General features: G+C 41.0%; 2 protein-coding genes across 2 annotated transcripts; one reads left to right on the top strand and one right to left on the bottom strand.

The window, feature by feature from the left end:
- The first annotated feature begins 12,592 nt into the window (after positions 1–12,592).
- LOC110983474 (uncharacterized) lies at positions 12,593–14,744 on the top strand. The gene is made up of 3 exons (XM_022242759.2): positions 12,593–12,859; positions 13,522–13,749; positions 13,952–14,744. The coding sequence occupies exons 1-3, from the start codon at positions 12,609–12,611 to the stop codon at positions 14,100–14,102; spliced, it is 630 nt and encodes a 209-aa protein (XP_022098451.2). The 5' UTR covers positions 12,593–12,608; the 3' UTR covers positions 14,103–14,744.
- On the bottom strand, positions 14,127–18,477 carry LOC110983528 (uncharacterized). The gene is made up of 7 exons (XM_087142794.1): positions 18,194–18,477; positions 17,279–17,858; positions 16,973–17,159; positions 16,583–16,838; positions 16,203–16,374; positions 15,747–15,895; positions 14,127–15,616 (listed from the first exon to the last, which is right to left on the bottom strand). The coding sequence occupies exons 1-5, from the start codon at positions 18,460–18,462 to the stop codon at positions 16,356–16,358; spliced, it is 1,311 nt and encodes a 436-aa protein (XP_086998920.1). The 5' UTR covers positions 18,463–18,477; the 3' UTR covers positions 14,127–15,616; positions 15,747–15,895; positions 16,203–16,355.
- Between the last annotated feature and the right edge of the window lie 1,665 nt (positions 18,478–20,142).

A 20,142-nucleotide genomic window follows, 5' to 3' on the forward strand; every position in this document is an offset into this window, starting at 1 on the left:
TAAACATTAGCACCAAAACCCTCAGAAAACAACGCCAAGAAATAGCGGCAAGGATGTCAGGACCGTGAGTAAGGCTTGGATATTTGCTCTACTCCAACATCATGTTGAAAAAGCCAGAAGCCGCGTTCGTTTTTGAATTTGCTCCCCCCCACAAACCAACAAAGTCGGATATGCCGCTGTGAAGACTACTGTATTCAAATGAACATTTCTAATCGTGAAGTACCCAATACCAATCAGGGAAGAATGTGTATCTCGTTTGTAATTAAACTATAAGGAAGAATATTAAAAAAAATGCAAGGATAAATATAAGCAGGGGGCGGCCTAAGATTAATTCGACTTTGCAAGTACCTACTTATAGAAAAAAATGTGACTCACAAAATCTCGTACCGAAACTCATTTCGAATTTCGAATCTACGGGAGATGATGTTCAGATTTTTAATAAGGGTAAACTGCAGGTATCCTGCTTAATGTTGTCATTTTTAAAAGGAAGTGAAATCGCAGGCAATTTAGAAAGGTACTACCACCTTTCTGGTTTTTATGCACAGTAGTTTGTTTACAAAAAGTTCCATTGGTTTCATTTGTCAATTCCCTCTCTAACCACATCAGTTCGCTACAGCCTAGATCGATCAACGTGTAACATGCTTTGCCTCTTATTCCTTCAAAGAATTTCTTCAGGGGAGCTTTTCCTGCCAAGGTTTCGTGGAACTGCGCGTTCCCAATTCCATTACCTGTTGGAGATTATAAACAAGTCTACTAATCACTCCAAGACAGCCACTTTCAAGGTAAGTCGTGCTGACGGTTTACATGGGTCTGCTCATCACGAGCCCACTGTTTGTTTAGAAGTAGAATTTGATACTAAACCGCTAAATCTCACACACAATCAAATTCCCACAACGGAGGAAAAGGATTAGAAATGCTCAAATGAAACAGAGTAGCATCACTGGGAAGAGTAACAGCGCCACCAACATGAAACAAAAATCAGACACCAGAGCAAAGCACCTGAAGTGAACAATAATGTTGGTCGACCAAGTACAGCTAATGATGTTTTTAAATATCTCTATTTTACCAATTAACCTTTTTAAATAGAACTTCCTATAGTGCTGATTGTTCTCTGTTTTAAAATGAACGCAGTAATTAACATGTCTGAACCTAAGGACTGGAATATTGGGCGTGTGGGGGCAATCCATGGTCGGCTACTCTCTAGCATAGATGTCAGAATTTGACAGAAAAGCTTTTTTTCTTACCGTAGGTTGAAAACATCCGCATATTCCTGCAACTCCTCTCGAATTACTCAGTCATTGCTAATTGATATCAATAATGTATTGTATATGGCTGTCTATCCCACGGCACACCCCAGCCGGTGGTTTTTACCACCACCATCAATCATCTTTGGCTCGCTGCTAATTGAGTTGAATTAAAGATTAAAACCCCACTGCTTACTGCAGCATTACGGCTTCATCCATCATCTGCAGCGAAAATGTTGGCACCAGGAATTGCGTGAGCTGCCTAAAACCTGAATGCGTTGTTTGCTTGACCAACAGCAATATTCATTAAGGCAGTCAATATGAATAAGGGCAAATGTAAATAAAGAGCTCTTTTCACGAGCGTATCCACTAAATTAAATTCCTCTTAATCTATAACTTAATTCTTGCGATCATTAATGAATATGGAAAATTTCACACAATGATCATTTCAGATTTGTGTAGCAGACTTGGTTTTTGTCGCAACAGAGTCTCATCAGGCCAATGTTGAACACCTTATTCCTTCTTCTTGTTATCCATTCAACGCTCAGACGTTCAGACTTAGATTAGCCATTAATGAACACCGTCTCCTTCTGGCGATTGTTTTCTGACTGTTTATATTTTATTGAAATTGTGATTATTTAAAGGCTCCACGTGTCTATTCAACAACATGGAAGACCTTTTTCATTTGTGCATTTAGAAACACCGTAAGTTTTAAATTAAATGTACTGACTGAGGTTACAACCTCAATTCATGTGTCAAAGCCCGTACAGCAACATTCTAATGTCACAGCTTCCTAGAGTTCTGAATTAGCATCGCAATTGTTCAAGCATTAAATTGGCGCCGTATAAACGCTGGGTGAAACATATTGTACATTCACTTAATATTTCTGTTGAGTGTAACAATTGTCGTTGGCTAATCTGTTTGCCAACAGTTTGGCAATTAATCCGGTACCCTGCGAAAGGGGAAAACTGATAAGCGTTTTATAACACTGCATTCCCAGCATTACTGCTTTGAAGTCAAAACTTTGAAACGGCTTGAAAGAAGTGGTCTCCAAACTCTCCTGCAATCAACTTAATCATTAAACACGCTGTGTATATCGTCAAATTCCAGTAAAGGTTTCTTGTTTATTTTTTCATATTTATAATTGTTACCAAAGTGCAAGTCACTTTGGATTGTTATCCCTGGACGCCATTGGGTAAGGACAACCACACACATTCCGTATTCGTTATAAAGGTTGGGGACCCAAGAAATACCACGAACCTTGTTCTGTTCGGAGTGTGTTTCTTAGAGCCACCGACCTCTTCTTTGAGGACAGAATCAGTAGGCAGCCAAAACTATTAAACACTTCATGTAAACTAGTCCGATGTACCGTTTAAACTGTAATAAATCCAAATCAGTTCAATATTCAATAAAAGGAGGAGGATTTCTGTTGTGGAAATTTTCATGACATACCCGGTATACTTGACTGCGTTAGATCAAATGTCTCCGGTATCTGGTCAGCGACCGCGTTGCTGCAGACCTGTGCGTCGGCAAAATAAAAGAAAGTTTTTATCTGATATATATAGACAGTCCAGAAGCTGCCAGACTTGCTTGATCAACTGGAATCCTGCTACTGCGTAAGTTTAACATGGTTAGATTGGACACAGTGGAGTTATACGTACAGTGAAGGACCTCTAAGCCCCATTTTTAACGGGTGCTCATTTTCAGATGACGTCATTTCTGCAATGTACATTTACATTTGGGAACCAGGCAAACGAGGTGGCTGAAAACGCTTTTAAACAGTAAACAGTGATGGGCCCTGTCTATTGTAGGTGGTAGTGGTGGTCCGTACAAGTAAAACGTACTGGGACAAAAAGTGAGCGAAAAAAGCCACGCCACCGCGTCACTTTTTGGAGCCATCCCCTGACCAAAAACCGGAGATTTTGATGGAAAATCTTTTTGTGACATTCATTTGTCAGTGTTGTTTTCTGTACTTGATCGCTGTTATGTCGAACAGATGAAAGTACTGAACAGAACTCTTGGAATCATGTTTGCCGTTTCAAAAAAAGTTAAACCCCTGGACCTCCAGCTCCCAGCTTTCTTTTCCTGCGTCAATAGCTCTCCAAATCCTCCGATGACACACCGTCGATTTGAAAATCCGATCTTTGCAATAACACCCTACTGAGACGTCCCGTGGACGAAACATCTACCCGACGCTAATTCCTGATCCCGCCGATTTCCAAGCCATCACGTCTCAATAAAGGCTCGCCATCTGGCGCCCCAGAGGTCGTTCGTCCTACTGCAGGTTATTTCCAATAACGCCGAAGGAGCTGAATTGGTAAGCGGGGGAAAAGACGTTCATTTTCTTCAGAACATCGAACAGGAGAATACAACATGCTGCTTAGAGGAAGATTGCGATTTCATCTTGGCCTGATGTGATTTTGATTTAACGGCTACGAGGCACTAAAAATCAGGGCACGATACCACCCCAGTGACACTTCTTGAGCGCAAAATATCAAGCCACTTATTTGGGTGTAGCATTTACCTTGGCCCCAAGATATTTCGGTAAAATATTCGTAGTTACTGTGATATTTTTCTTACTGTACCAGAGAGACACTGACCGGTGAGTTGAAAAACAAATCATTATATTCCCCATGCTGACAAGTAGCACATGCAAACGGACAAGTTGCCTATCTGTTTGGTTGTACGCGTACGTGTTAACTATAAGCACTAATGCTCCTCTTATCAAAGTTGATAAAAATGGACCCAGTGATTTTTGAAGTGTGCTACGTGGGAAAACTACCCAAAGGCTGCAGGTTAAGCTGCACAGAATAAACGAAAGGGTACAAATGAAAGGGTATAAAGGCAATGATCAACCTCATCCCAATCGAGAAACTTGTTTTGGAACTATTTGTTTCTAACATGAACATAACCAGAAAAAATATTTGTTTTTGTAGTATTGTTGTTAGGCAAAAGATACTTCAGCTCCGACTCTTTTGGGGTCAGTGGGCATCTGCATCTCTGTTTTATGACGGGGGGGGGGTGATTGTGATCCCCGAACATATCCCATATCTACAAATAAGTCTTTCCCTCCTGCTTGACTGTCGATGGACAAAGTAAACACCGTCACTTTAGAGTCCCCTCTACCCACATTCGTTGCTTACGCTGCTTATTGCAAGGTTTGACTGTACACCATGTGCGTAAATCCCGAATGGGGGATATGTGCCCCCCCGCAACACACTTTTGGACCAGGGGATGAGCTTTTGAATTTTTCCCTCACTTTTTTCGTGGTGAGATTGTAAAGAATGTTTGGACAGCCCTAAACCCAACATTTGATAAATAGCACCCAAAATGGAGAACAATAACACGGCCATGCCGTCCGATGTAATATTCTGCAGCAATGTGATTCATGTTACAGTGATCATGAACATCGCTCACAGTGTCGTATGGTGTCAACATCGCATCGCCTCCTCCCTCCCGCTTTTTAAATGTCCACCCCCAACACTTACCTATCTCAAGTTTCCTGCACAAATCCACACCACTCTGTAACACAGCTGCGCTTAAAGCATATTTTACTCTGTTAAGCTTAATTATCGAATAGAAAACGCTACACATCCGGTAATCAACTTAACAATGAACAAGGTGGGTGCTGTCCTATGAGCTTGAAAATAAAATTGTCAAGTCACCCGTCCGGCGCTTCCTTTCAAATGTTTTAAGGGGTTTCATGATAAACGAAGTTGACAGAATTTTCGAGGACGATCGGTGACAAAAGATTCCCCTGCTGTGAGATACCATAACTAAGACGTTCAAGCGAGTCTGATCGGTCGGTCGTTCGCCCGGCTGGCGCTCTCTGTATGGTAATCACGTCAACTTATCCAGTCATCTTGAGTGTCATGATGGGAGAAACTCCACTGTGTGTCGTCAATACTGATGGTATCTACCGCCAAAGACGCAGCCATAATGCCATCGACGGAATAACCTGTGTTGAAGCCGTGGTTAATCGTGACTTTGAAATGGTCACTGAGCCTAACGACTCCATCGTAAAGATCGGTGAAATGGGTAGGCGTCATTAACGCTTCCGTTCACCTACGCATACAAATAGTCAGAAAAGGTTACATAATTGCCCCTTACTTGTGCCCTGGATGGCCCTGCAAATTGAACAAAAACTTCACTTGACTCTTGCTTGGGTAAGATGAAAATATGGTACTTTTGATTATTAGGCATTTTGTAAACTGAGGTGGAACAAGAGTTTTTCCCTCTTCTGATGTTATCCTATTTCAAAGTATAGTGTACCTGTTTATAACTTTCTGTCCCCTTTTTTTCTTTTATTTTTCTTTAAACTGGTTGCTTAGTATATGGCTTAGTAAAGAAAGAGAGAACTTTAGTTCGTTTCATTTCCAGGTTTTGGGCAGCTTTGATAGATTCAGCAATTTAATGAACCGAATAAAATATACCTTGTTTGTACATTTATGATATAAATGGTCTGCTCAACACGGTATGATGACAAAATGTGCGCACAGGTAGAAAATTGAAGTTTATTTTATAATCCCAGTGCATCCAAAATGGAATCCTTCCGTTAAATAGCTTAGGGCACACTCATTTCAGAAACAAACTGTGTTCAAGAGAACATGCGTAATGGCTTCTATTGGTGGATACTCTCGGGTACGATGTGAAATGAAATATCCAGAAGCGAAAGAATATATGTATTTCTGCTTAGAACGTACCGTTGCCGGGGGCTGAGCTCGCGTCGAATTACACGGGACATTTTCTGACTATAAATACTGAATGCACAATGCGTGGCATGTTGAGGTAACTTCAGCGATAATATACCCCGCCCATTGCCCATGCTAGCAAGTTGCCTAAGGGTGAGACACTAAGTCAGTAACCGTTAATGAACCTCATTACTCCTGTCAACACAAAGAAAACCTGTTTTGATCAAACTCTCTATACTCCGGTTTGAGGTTTCTCCGCTTCTAAACAAAACGGCACGGAGTGTGTGGTTTCTTTTTGAACCTACCATAATACATCTTTTTTGAGTAAAGAATTTGTGTATTACAATTCATTCCTTGAAAACAGATGTTTCGTGAAACAATTAGTGGTAGATGTTTCCTTTTGGCCATTTTTAGAAGTTAACCTAATCCTGCCAAATGAGTTCAATATTAATTGCTTCCCAATGTTCACCTGCAAATTGGCTTAGGTATGAAAGCTATATTTCCTATCCCGGTTTTATTGTATTTGGTCTTTTTGGTGTCGAAAAAACCCTCCCTATGTCTGAAACACTTCGCATTTTGGAATTTCCATCGTTCAGTCTCGTTTGTGAAACCTGTTTCTTTAAATTGGTATCCATTAGGAAAATCGGCTAAAGACACTTCAGGGAACGTTTGTTAAACAAAGCCCCAGACACAGGGGCGCCGGGATTTGAATGTAAGAAGCAGTCAATATTTCAATCGTTTGTCTTACCAAACGCGAGCAATCTTATTCCTTTCATAGTTTGATCCTGCGAAAAAATTGCCTTTATTTTCCTACTTCTCAACGTCAATTTTGATTTCTAACCGCCTATCGACTACAGGAAGGCGTCAAGCCTCACAAAGCAACTCCTGGCACTAAAGGTAACAATGAACTACCCCTCAATAAGAGTTGATTGAAGACGGGAGAGAAGAATGGTTGAGTTGCTTAGATCTTGAAGAAATTTAAGGTGTCGCATTAATAAATGGCAAGATCTATCGATATCAATTCAGGTGGAAAAAGACAAAAAGCGCAGACCATTAAGTGGCACCTACAGTCGAGACACAGGTTTGTTTGACGGGTTCGCTGCGTATTTCCGTTTTGGGGAATCTTAAAAATAGAGTGTTTTTACAACACGTCCATTAATCAGAAACTTCCTGGGACCGTTCCCAAAGAGATGAAATTGTGGATTATGTGTATTGTTAAAAACAAAACAAAGTCCGTTAGATAGTACTGAGCAGACTCGACAATTTTGAAAGGGGTGGGACCAAGAATGCTTGGGGTAAATTATGGAACAGCAAAGAAGCCATACAGGGTTTTCATTTCCATTTCAATAATGTTATCTTGCAGTCTCCATAAAGAAATACAAACTGGAATAATATAAAGTGTATTACAATGACAAAGATGATTGAACTAACTTGGATCCGTTGCAGAAAATGATCTCCTGGCCCAGCTTACGGTCGTAATAATTGTGAAATTATTGAGGCCTCGTTGATTAAGTGCTATTACAGATAGTCATTACTTGCAATAGGAAACGGTAAATTCGCCTTACCCCCCAAACCCCATTACGATTCAATCATTACACATTCATGGTACCGTATCCTTACAACAAAAATTATCTCGACATTTCATTGTTAAGGTTGTTCTCGACATGACTAACTCATCTCTGATAGCAAATTGAGGAATATAATATTTATCGATGTAGGTTAATAAATCTTTTTTGTAAAAGTTCTGTGTCTTTAAGAGTAGCTCCATCTGCAGAATAAAGTAACAGAGATATTTCGATATTTGAAAATATATATTTGAAAGATAACAACGCTTACGTCTGGATATTCAATAGTCTGGGTCGTAGTTTGATTTTATTAACAACGACACGAGAAATAAAGGCTTTAAGAATTTCCCGTGCAATTGCATAAAGTCATCAGAACAAAGTGGAACGCAAAGACCTTAACAAAAAAAGAGAAGACAGATGGAACATAGAAGACTACAAAACACCGCAGAGTAAGGCACCCGTTTGGGTTGTGTGTGAACCGTATGCTGACCGAAATACCGGTGTAACCTGAACTATCACAAGATGTTTTCTTCTTGAAGATGGTCAGTTAATATCTAGGCCATGAACCTCATCGCTGAGAGGATTTAAACGATTTAAATGTGTCGCTAATAATCTGAAATTGAATCAGAATGACGCTAAGTACTCCCGCCTGCTAGAGACTGTAGTCCAGCAAAGAGACACCTGCTTGTCGTATAGAGTCAGGTGCATCGTTATTTGATTAGCGAGGAGTCAGGCAGGCTCTTGCGCTGCTGAAGGAGAGAGAGAGGACTTCAAACAAACTGGCTCGCGCCTCAGAGTAGGTATGGCTTAACAGGACTGTGCGCAAATCACAACTTGTAACTTTGCCGCGGTGGAATTAGGAATTAGAATATAGCCTGCTGTACTCAAATGAAATACGCGTATTATTCTCTGCAGAACCTCATTATCAACAATGGAACCTTTGAAAGCTCGGTTTGAGAAGTTTGTGTTCGTACAGGGAATCTGTGTTTTTACTACCCAATGCTTCAAATCTGGATAAAATACCATATCGTTCCTACTATCCCATCATCAATAACTACAACATTCCACCTATACCTCCAGCGGTGAAAAGTGTTTTGAAAGTGTGAACTCATGCGGTAGTAACAGTTTACCATTAGACATGTAAAACCATAGATTTGTTGAGTGCAAGTGTAAGCGCTGTCTCGCAACGGTGTTGTCTGTAGAGAACCAACAGTGTTCACTGCACTCTTCACGAGTGTATTCAGTGGAAGTGTGAAATCCTCACCACACCACTCTCGCAGATTTCTGGGGTAAACTTACTTCTGCCGCTCAATTTTACATCACCTGGCAATTAAAGTTGCAAGGCTCTAGCCTGAATTTGAGCGTTTTCCTCTAGTCCTTGGTGTAAATCACGAGGCGTCAAAAATGGAGCTATTTATCTGAGGGTAACATCAAACAATGTTTCACTATTAGATTTAATCACCGGGCATCACACGAATAAAGCTGGTTTTTCTTTTTGATTACTATATCTTGGCGCATGATGGAGGGACTTGCCGTGGGGGTGAGTTCTTCGTGACAGGGAACACATTTCGTACTCAGACACTTTCACCAACTACCGTCTTTTTAACTGACTGGATACTTTCATGTTAAGGTAATGTGGCCGATTGGAACCCCTCCAGGAAGGTAGATGCCGGTACCAATGCTTACGCAAATCAACAGCAGTATCGGTCTTTAGTCGAAAGGTCTATAAGGAGTTACTTTTGGAAACTTTTTCCTGCGACGAAATTCTACGTTTTAAGATTGGGCGTTGGTTTATTCGATGCGGAAAGCAACATGACTTTTAACAGATAATTTATATCGAGGTATCTGAAACCAGAACAGCATCGGTGACCAATATGGACATTCAAGTATCAAAATCGACTGAACTGTTATTTTTTTCAAGCCCCGACAGAAATCCAAGTTGAGAGAAGAACTGCTAAGCCAAACTTAGGTCTAACCATAATTATAACCCTTTTGTAACCAATTGTTAGTAAAGCCCAGAGTTTTGAAACTGAAACAATCACCCTTAGATTATTTTAAGATTAGGTTTAAAGACAGAAATGGAAACAAATTGGACCCACGTAGGTGCAGTGTGTTTGAAAGTAGCCCAGTCCTGCTTGTCAATTTATGGAAATGTCGACTGTATTTGAATTCAATTATCAAATTTTGCCCATTTTGTTACTTGAAAATGACGCAGATGGCCCACCCGACTCTGACAAGTCTGCTTGCTTCTCGTCTGCCCCTGCTTCCGGTGAGGAAGGATAGCTTTCCTGAAAGGACAATAACCCGCGGTGTTGAGGCAAGCAAAGCTTTTAATCCGACACCGGAGAGATGTCTATAAATGAACTCCAATCCTTGATCTGGTCCCAGGAGGGAAGGTATTTTAAGCAATTCAATCTACCAATTTGACATATCGTTGTTACTTAGAAAATCTCCTGGCTGTTTCATGGAAGCTTTCCTGTGGCTATATTATGTTTTGCAATCATGATTTTCAGAATTAAACACGAAAGTATTTGAGAGCTCTAAATGTCATTTTCACTGCAACTAAGTAGTTTGTGGTATGGGGATTTTTACCGACCTTCAACTCCTTTCTGTAAGGGCAGCATTCATAAAATCCTCTAGAATACTTTAACAGACGTTCTCAACGAGACAATTGCTAATGGACAGAGGAGTAGCATCCATGAGGGTAAGGGGTTCATTTACCCCCCCCCCCCGAATGTGAAGCAAGTACCCTTTTCTCTCATCAGTGCATCTTCGTTGAACAAACACCCTTTTGCCCCAGGGATTTCGTTCGCGAGCTTCAGAGATATCGTTGTGATGAAGAGCGCCCCCATTGTCTGTGCTGCCCGCTAGGAGTACGGTTGGCATGAAAAGATGGTCTCCAATTCTCGTCTCCAACTGAAGAACTTAACGAAGGCTGAAAAAATACTGTCAATATTTTACCACAGATGCTAAGAGCTCCTCGTCATATTTATCACGCCACCATTTTTTCCATTACTGCTGGAAGTCTCCTATAGTGCCATTTTGACACGAAGAACGAGGGCCACTCAAGTTAAACCACTAGATCCATAGTGAATGTAAGAGAGAAAAATATGTTCGATATTTCCTTTCCCTTTCAAAGCAGGTAAAGAGCCCCAAATGTAGCTTTCTCCTTTACAATGGCCAGAGAGGCCTACATAAGGGATTTCCTGAACGTCTACCGTTCCGAAAACCATCTTTTTATCTCTTTCTTTTGGTGAAATGCTCTACAACACGATCTGACACACCCAACATGGGCCTGCTCCTATGAAGAAAAGTACAGCGGCTATTCGCAAGCTTGTCCAAAATTCTGAAACAAACCAGAATTGGAGAAGAGCACATGTAGTTCTACGCTAGACGTTCTCTGTAATTACAGGGACATCCACTAAGTGATCCTGGAGCTGTGAGTCTTCAATGAGACTTGCAACAGCCGTCTGCAACATGCGTTTGACACCACTCACCACACAAGCAACGTATCACAGTAACGTGGCAATTGGTATTTAGGTGTTTCCCACAGATACCCCAGTGAGGGCGCTATTCCGCTGACAATCGGGTATCGGGACGCGCAAGCTTCTACTGCTTGAGTAAGTGTGTGGCACAATTTTTCCTGAGGAGACGCAGAAGGCTCCGGCAATAACATTTGAAGCTCACAGTGCTCATTTGCCTTTGAAGATGGATGTCAAGAGCCACGGGTTTTAAACTGAGCGTCATGTTGTTTTAAGGCTTATTATGCTTATTATGCGCCTTGCTGCAGCGTCCTTTCAATGCGAGCCTTAGCTTAGAAACTTGGGCTGTGTCGGAGGAATATATAAAAGCCAGATGATGAGGTGCTGTCTTCCAGTTCAAATATCCCTTTAAAAGTTTCCAAGGCTATGGTTATTTCTAGCTTTTATACTTCTTAGACCATAGTTGTCACAGTGACAGAACTCATTGGGTGGAATGATCGTTTGTTCAAGCAGCTGTCGACCAATAATTGAGTTCTCACTCACCGATTCTTCTAAAAACTACCACTGTTCTAGACGAACTGGATCATAAATGGTATTACAAACCTGTAAATGTGACCTTTGTGCCTCAGTAAACTTTAATTTCAACTTCAGTTTCACTATTTAAAAGATATTTTAATCTTTATTTGCTTTTATGCTAACGTATTTCCATATTCTTGAGCAAAACTGAGATGTCATCTTAGGAAGAAGCCTTAATGTTACAATGGGTTGTACACCAAAAAGTCCTGCGTTTTTGTAGATTTCACTGCACTAAGTTTTCTCCTCTTTGCTGTCTGATGGTTGTTCATGTGTGTAGCAGCAAGAAACCATCAATCCCTGTCTCACAATTCGAACAAAAATACCTATGCATCGAACCATGTCTTCCCTGGATGACGTCACAGCAACAGCGCCCACAGTTGTCCGAGAAAGCATGGATGGTTTTGGTGGTTTAAAAGCATGCACTTTCAGTGTAGTTAGCCAATAGGAGCGTGTAAGTGTGTTTATACGTTGAACAAAAGCACATAGATGAAGAAAAATTGAAAGGCGGTCCACAAAGCTTGAGCCGTATCCAATTTTCTCTTGTTATTCAAATTTGATGCCTTTATAAACAAAGGTTGTTGCGAGGGATAAGAGGCATAACTGACCGTGATGCATATGTATCAGAATGAAATGCAATTCACACTCATTCGTCATGATTGTATATAAGAGAAATGTTGATTTTGTCAAGGTCTCGAAGAAATTTCAAGTCACCAGTACATAGATACTGCATGCCAAATGAGGGCGGTCTTCTTTACTACAGAGCAGAAAACATTAAAGGTTTCCTGAAATAGAAGGCTCTAACATCGAGAGAAGTATCGTAGGAGTTAATAAAGGCCCCACCATTTTCAAAACTTCCATAGTTTTCATGTCTATCTTGTAAATAGCGATCCCACATCGCAAAAAAATATGTAGCGTGCCCCCGCCCCCAAAACCCCCTTTTGCTCCGCAAGCATGAGATTAGGCGATGACGTCATCGGCAGAACACAGCATGCAGAGCACAGAAGCGCACATGGAATTGTGCACACGCTCGTACACGTACACGTACTGTACATGCGTTCGTTCGTTTACAGTGCATTCAACGAAAACATGGCAGAACGGAGCAGTTCATCGGAATCGTCGTCGGACAGCGAAGTAGATCGCCATTTTTCCTACGAATCGTATTCCGATGATAACAGAGACGAGGCTGGGCAGATAATGCCGTATATGTACGAACCAGAGGTTGAAAGCGACGACGATGATGGTGAGCATGAAATTGCTGGTGTGGACTACGACAATGAAGGACGGCTCAACAATATCAACTGGTAATTTCACTAAGCCCGTCGAAGATCACACTATTTGAAAAACGTAATTTGCAAAACTGTAAGGGAACCAAGGATTTTTTTTTCTGAAAACCGATGAGGTGTCATTTCACCACGCCGTTGTGAAAAGTGTCATAATTGTATCGCTGGTACGAGGCTGTTGTGAAACTTTTACCGCGACGTTTTGCAGTGGGCTATTTGTGTCGGGAAAAGGTGGAGATTCCACATGTAGGGTTGATATTCAGGGGGGTTCAGTCAGCGGTGCAGGCGATCTCGTTTGACATGTAGATGTGCCATGTTTTGTACGTCATTACGTGACGTGTATGACACATCGTTATCATGTGCCCATATCCATTTTGCCAATGCAAATAATTATTTCCGACAAATTTCCTAAAAATTCTGGCTTTTGGGGAAAATTCCATATAAATGAGACATTCCACCCCCTTTGGGTCCCATTCAATGGGACCCAATGGGAATTTTCTCCTGGGTTGTGAACAAATTCTGCGAGACTGGTCTGAAAAGTTATGTCTTCATTGAAAATGCATGTACTTGCTACTCAAATTGACTTTTGACATGTACATGTAATTGAATTCTGGAGGTTTTTTCATTACTAAAGGGGAGACTGAGTAAACTTTAATATGGAGCTCTTCCTTTTTTGGCTACAGGTGTTCCTGCGGAGAGTGTCAAATTATGCCAGCTGTTCGAGAATCCTTGTGCTGTAAGGAGATCAACCAGGTTGTTCAGAAAATGGATAACATTGAAGTGGATCTTAATTGCATCACAGAACATCCAGGATTCTACTCTGTTTGTCTAGATCAGTGGGTATTGGAAACTGCGTACTTCCAGTATCACCAGCAGTATGGCCAAGGACGACACAATGCAACTGAAAACCAGTGAGTGCAAGTAACCCTATCTAGTTTATACACGACATTTTATGTGGCCTGCATCCCATGAAAACAAATAAAACGCCTGGTGCAAGTGATTCTGAATGCTATATTTTTATACTTGATTAATGTATTGGTTGGATAGAGATAAAAATTGTACATTCAAATTGTGTGGCAATAAACATTATGTGCTATCTACTACTTTTTACAGGAAAAACCGACACACAGCATATCGCCAGATGGCCAGATGGTGCTGGGGCTTCCTAGAACGAAATGTCAGACTGCCACTTCCTTCCTGTGCAGTCCATAAAATCCGGGAAAAATACCCTTCCGATGAGTTCAGAGGTTTTCAAGAGATATAGCTTAGAACTTCCGAGTCACGAATGTACATGTTAACTCCATTGTTTATTACATTTCACAAATACACATAGTAACAGCTTCAACCATTGACATTTGACAATCAGATGCAGCACAGATTGCTTAAGGACACTAGTTTTACTACACTGTGAGATGAAGCATCAAATATTAGTATCAACAACACCCTAATTCCACATCCTGCTAGTGTATACGTGTACAGTCCAAACAATCTAACTGACCAACTTCAATCCAAGTCCATGTCACAAGGAAGATTCAGTGTAACCTGTACATCCTCTTCTTATGTGATTCTAAAATTCTTGTATTTAAGTCACCGTACATGTACATGCTATCTTTACTTGTGTACCAGCATGTGCATGATGTTTTTAAACACTTACTAGGTATCACATTCATTGTGCGTTATTAGTTTGCAAACAATTATTGTGGTTCAATTATTCACTTAATTAACATTTGATAATTTACATGTATTTGCATTTCTTAGTCTGAATAATCCCTCACTGTCAATGATTTCATACTTTGCAGGGTTTCCACAACAACTTTGGGGTTGTGTATATATACATGTAATTGTATACCGTTATTAAATAAATGTTCACAATAAACTTTGGTAAATTTCACATATTTTGATTTGATGTACATGTCTCCAAATTTCTCTTTCAAACAGTGCTTTTTTCAGTAAATTGGCAACAAGACATTATTATGCAAGTTCAGAGTAGTTTGCAAAGATAGTACTGTAGCGGTCCGGCCCCCTGGCCGATCGCTCGGGGGCGGCGGTCCGTCCGCCACTGAAGGGGGAATTGGAGGCCAGGCAGGCAAAAAAGAAAGTTCAGCAGACACTGAAAGACTTGGGTGTTCAAGCGGACTGGATTTCGTTTATTTCGCCATCACTAGAATCACAACTGCTTGGACAATTAAAGCGGTGGTAATCTACGTGATTCCCGGCCAAGCCATCACAACGTCCATCCACCCATTCGTCTCGCACAGCACACCCCGCTCTTCCGAAAAACCTTGGAAACTCGCCCAACTTCAGTGCCGCCAAAAAGTATCACATTGTAGGCCACTTCCGGCCGACAGGCAAGACATACAGAAAATCCATGTTCTTGTACTGTACATTCTGTGCACCCACGTGGGCCAATAATCACGCCTTGAAGACGTGCACAAGGTTCAAAGGTCACACAACTCGCTAAATTAATGGGGAATTCTCAGATCCCTACAGTACTAAGGGGTGTTTGTTGCACAGCACATGTTCATTTATGTAAATTGCACTCAAATTGGGTGACTGATATTTAGGAAGTTTCATAAAATCATCTTGCTTTCCCAGAAACTGTCCTTGGTGTTTACTTGTCACTGAACCGACTGCAATGTTGTTCGATCAGCTGTGTTTTTGTCCGATAGGTAAAGCCACTGGCCAAGCTTGGTGGTACCTTCTTCCTCTTCCGTTGTTTCTTCTTTGAGGACTTGTTGGCAAGTTTCGCCACCTCTCCCATCAAGTCTGCCACATATGCTACATTTCAGGAAATTAAATCAGATTGGATTTTACACTGTGGCCTTCAAAGCAAATGTTGGTTTACATTGTATTTCTCTTTTTTCCAAAGAATAAAGAAAATTGGAATAACAGTGGATATGTATCTTACTTCGTTTGACTGGCTCTTTGATTGGCTTTACTGTTGCTTCCCCCTTTTTGTAGTTTGGCTTGCTGAGGCGATAACGCTTGACCCCTTCTTATGTTGTCGCCTGCTGTCTGTCGCTGTTCTCATTGTAGTGAAGCGCTGCGAGGTGAAGCCTTTAAAGTAGGGAAAAAAGCCTAAATTGAGACCGAATAACAGATAGTACATGAGTTTTTTGAAAAAGGGTCACATTTAGTGCATTTACTAAATGGCATTTGCCCCCCAAAAATGTACAGCAACATGTACCATGTACCAAATAATTTTGTCCAATTTTAGAGTGGGCTGTGTATAATGACCTGTCTTCACACTATCGAGGAGATAAATGATTCATATAGTTATGAACATAAGTATAATTATACAATTTGGAAAAGCCCTTCAACTCAGACATTAAAACCCGGGGAAAAACTGTTGGAAGCGAATTACCTGCTGACAATACCTGCATGTGAAAATGCCTTCATCTTCGGCGCAAACTGATTGATCAGACTATGGAAGGACTCCAGAGATGAGGTCTGCTGAGAGCATGACATCTTGCGAATATCCTTGACCAGGCTTGTCTTCTCAATAATGGCACACACCTTAACACATGCCTCTGTACCTGTATTTTTTAAAATAAAATTAAAGTTTTGATTCTATATCATTAGAAAACCTTGGGCATATCTGTAACTAGATGTCAAGAATACCACCTGGCACAAAAATCGTTCGGCTAAAAAAAATTATTCTGCTCTGTCAATTTCCTGTGCATGAAAGAAATGATAGATTAAAAATTTGTCATTTTGAAAAACGACACAACTAAACTACATTACCAGATTGCAGCCATTTTCTTGCGTTCTCCATCTTTGAGTCTTCTGTGCAAACAGTTGGGGAAGATGTCTGAATGGCCATGGTGCACGTCCTGGACGTGGTTGGTGAGAGACATCCATTTTGCGACACGTAGTTCCTCCTCCTCATCTGTGGTTGAGGCTGCCACCCAGTAAACGTGATTGCTCACACTCCTCTCCCATTTGCTGACTTCCTCACACTCCTTCTTCTTGGCAAGGCTGTGCATCTTCTTTTTCACCGCTACAAAATACCATAACATATTGAAAATGACATTCTGCTGTTTATTGTTCCAAAAAGAGAGACATTAAGAGAAATGTAAAGTGCACAGTCGAAGTTTTTTAGAACCAATTCAAAACAAACAAAAATTTGTGTACCTTTAGCTACATGCCATACATCATATGTGTGAAGGATTGCTGGCATCTCCTTCCTGACATATTTGGAGAGTTGGCGATGCCGATCCGTCACCAGTTTCCTGATGGTCAGCCCACTCTTCCTCATCTTCTTAGCCGTCCTCTTGAAACCCTCCAGTTCCATGTGGTTGGAATTTTTCACCTCATTACTCTGCACAAACACATGGAGCACAAGGGCATATCTCTTCAAGGTAATGACAGATAGAAAGTAAACTTGGTGTATCCACCTATGAAATATCGCAATAACAAACTCACCAGAATCCTACTAACGTGAACCAGCTGAATATCAACAATCTTGTTGATGTTCAGCTCAATGACAGAATAACTGCCGAACTTCGCAGAATGGCCAAGGCTGTCTGCTTGACCATCTCCTCCAAGTGTTAAAGGCTGGCCGGCATCAAGGAGTTGCTTGATGAGGGCTTGCTGGTGGTACTTCCACTTCCTCTCAATGACCGGCTGCAGAAAGCTGACCTGGTGATTGTAGAAAGTCCTCTCCGACATGCACGCCACATTCAAATTATTAAGGATTTGCACATCGGTAGCAAAGCTACCACCTGCTAAAAGTGTGGCAGCAGAAAAAAGGAGGTTGCCAGATGGGACGTTCTGGAACCATGGCTGGCTCTCCCAGATCTGCTGCCCCAGACTGCAACTTCGGCACTCCTGGGTTACTGACAGCATGGTGCCAATCTCCCTCTGCCTGATGATGACATCATACGATCCGCAACCAAAGCACCTCTTCAGTAGCGGAAACAGCCTAGACGCACACACAATGTACTTTCGTTCAGTATGGGCATCCATGCTGCCAATTTCAGTGTAGTCTACCACTGTGCGTGGGCTCATCCCTCTTTTCCTGCATAAAACATTCAAAAGAAATTTTAAAGAAAAAAAACAAAGAATTGTGAATGGAAGTAATTCCCTGTATGGATGCCACCCAAATGTCCTGAAGTTATTGGGCCATGCAGTAAAAAGTATTTCTGAACAATAGAAAAGTGTTTCTACCATAATACATGTCCCCTTAAATGTTAAACTTTGGTTCCCTTTCAAGTCATAGTAAGAAATGAGGCCCTGAAATGATGAATTCCTTCCTATTAAATATACACAGGCAAGTATAGTTATTACTTTCTTCACCGGAAAATTCCAACTCAACACAGATGACGTACATTAATAATGAGGAATACAATTTACCGTTTGATGGGTCTTTTCGTTTTCTTGTGGAGGGTGGAGGGGTAATCTGATGATGATCCAGATGATTCTGGTGTATAACCAGGAGACTCTGGTTGTGATTGGCTATTTTCCTTCTCGTCAGAGCTGCTACTCTCCTCATCAGGGCCATCATCTAACAGCTTGCACATGACACCAGTGGAAGTCATGGGTTCCTTAGCCAACATGCCTTGGCTTCTTGTGCGCTCTGTCGCCTGCACAGCTACATGAAGTAAAATATTGGCATATGGCATTATATCATTTGAAAGAAAAAAGAATAAAAGCAGTAACTGTTGACTTACTTTCAAGTTTATGTTTAAATCAGGAATTTTCATCAACCTTGGGACACATGGCTCTAATACTTATCCAAGCAATATGATTGAAGGGGTAAACTGCACCTTTGTCCGGTGGGGGGCTCTGTCGTGTATGCAATGTAACCTAGAAAACGCGTACAAAGTAAATTCCCGGATCTAAAGGGTCTGGCTCGATGATTCGTTGGCAAATTTACTTCGACACTGGGACAAGAAAAAAAAAATAAGAAAAGCAGCAATCAAAACAAAAACGAAAATGTTTAATTCGAACTTGACGTTGAACCAATTTAAAGAGAATTTAAACTAATGGCAAAAGAAACAAAAACAAGATTAAAATGTCAACAGAAACAGAACAGGATTCGTGGGGACAAGGCCAGTGTGGGATCAAAATCTTTAACAATTCAGAGCAATATCTAGGTTATATAGAACAAAAAGAATACGTGATAAGTACATGTCATAAAAAATACCGCTAGGAATACAGTCCTATACATTCTGTAACAAAAAGAAAAGACACGTGATACATTATTACTAAGCCAAGTAATGCAGATAAAAAAAACCCACTAACCAGGCGACCACAAGGCTAGGAATACACAGATACACGCACACAAGTGTGTATTTGCATAACTGAATGACTGGGTCCACACAGCTTCACCAGTGCTGTGGCACTAGACTACTACAGTGTAGGGATCCCTAAAATCTATAAGCACTGCCGTACTACTGAAAAATGACACTTCCTGTAGGGCAGGTAAAAAATACCTCCCTCAAGTTTACGTAAGGAATACATGTACATGCACAGTAAAACTGGAATCAACAAGATCTTTCCCTACCCGTAAGTTTACAGGGCCAAAGCAAATATGGGCACAACTTGTCAATCTGAGATGGTTTTAAGGTGGATTATTATAACTGTTGAAAAATACTTCAAACCGTATTCAAGACTAAACAGACACCAAAACTTTTAATGGCCAAGAGACATGGAAACTGCATACAAAGACAAACATCGGCTCTTGGAAACTACCGGTAATCAAATGAACAAGTAAAATCTGTACAATATCAAAAGTGTTGTCAAAGGTTTTGTAGCAAACAAATTGAAAAGAAAACTCACCGAAAGGGTCCACAGCAGACAAAACCACAAAGGCAGGGGAATATACAAGGATCACACGTATGTGGGATCAAGTGGGTCTGACTTTTTCTCACTTAGGCTGCCTGTCTGCTCAGAATGACCTCCGGGGGCTTGGGCCACATCACTTTAAGAGTGAGGGAACTAGGATCTGGTGGGGACGAGCTCAAAATACACTAAGGTTAAATTTCAAGTAAAGAGTACAGGAAAAGGGGAGATCAAAAAGAATTGAGCCACAAGGAGAATTGAGCCACCCCTGAAATCCCCACTTGCACAAGATCGGATAAAAGCCAAAAGCCTTCTGTTGGCTTTGTAGTCTGTAACATAATTTTCATATTAATTAGAGCAGGCAGATGCATGCCAGCTCCATAGAGACGTGGTGGACAGAAAAAAATCGAAATTGTACTAAAAATGGATTTCTGAGTTACAGGTAACACCGTCTTTATTTCTCACATGATAGCACTTTCTGTTTGAGCAATATTTGCATTATGTAGCCCCTACATTGT

The sequence above is a fragment of the Acanthaster planci genome, linkage group LG10, assembly GCF_054643075.1.
Source record: "Acanthaster planci isolate LZ-2023a linkage group LG10, COTS_SCS, whole genome shotgun sequence".
NCBI lineage: Eukaryota > Metazoa > Echinodermata > Asteroidea > Valvatida > Acanthasteridae > Acanthaster > Acanthaster planci.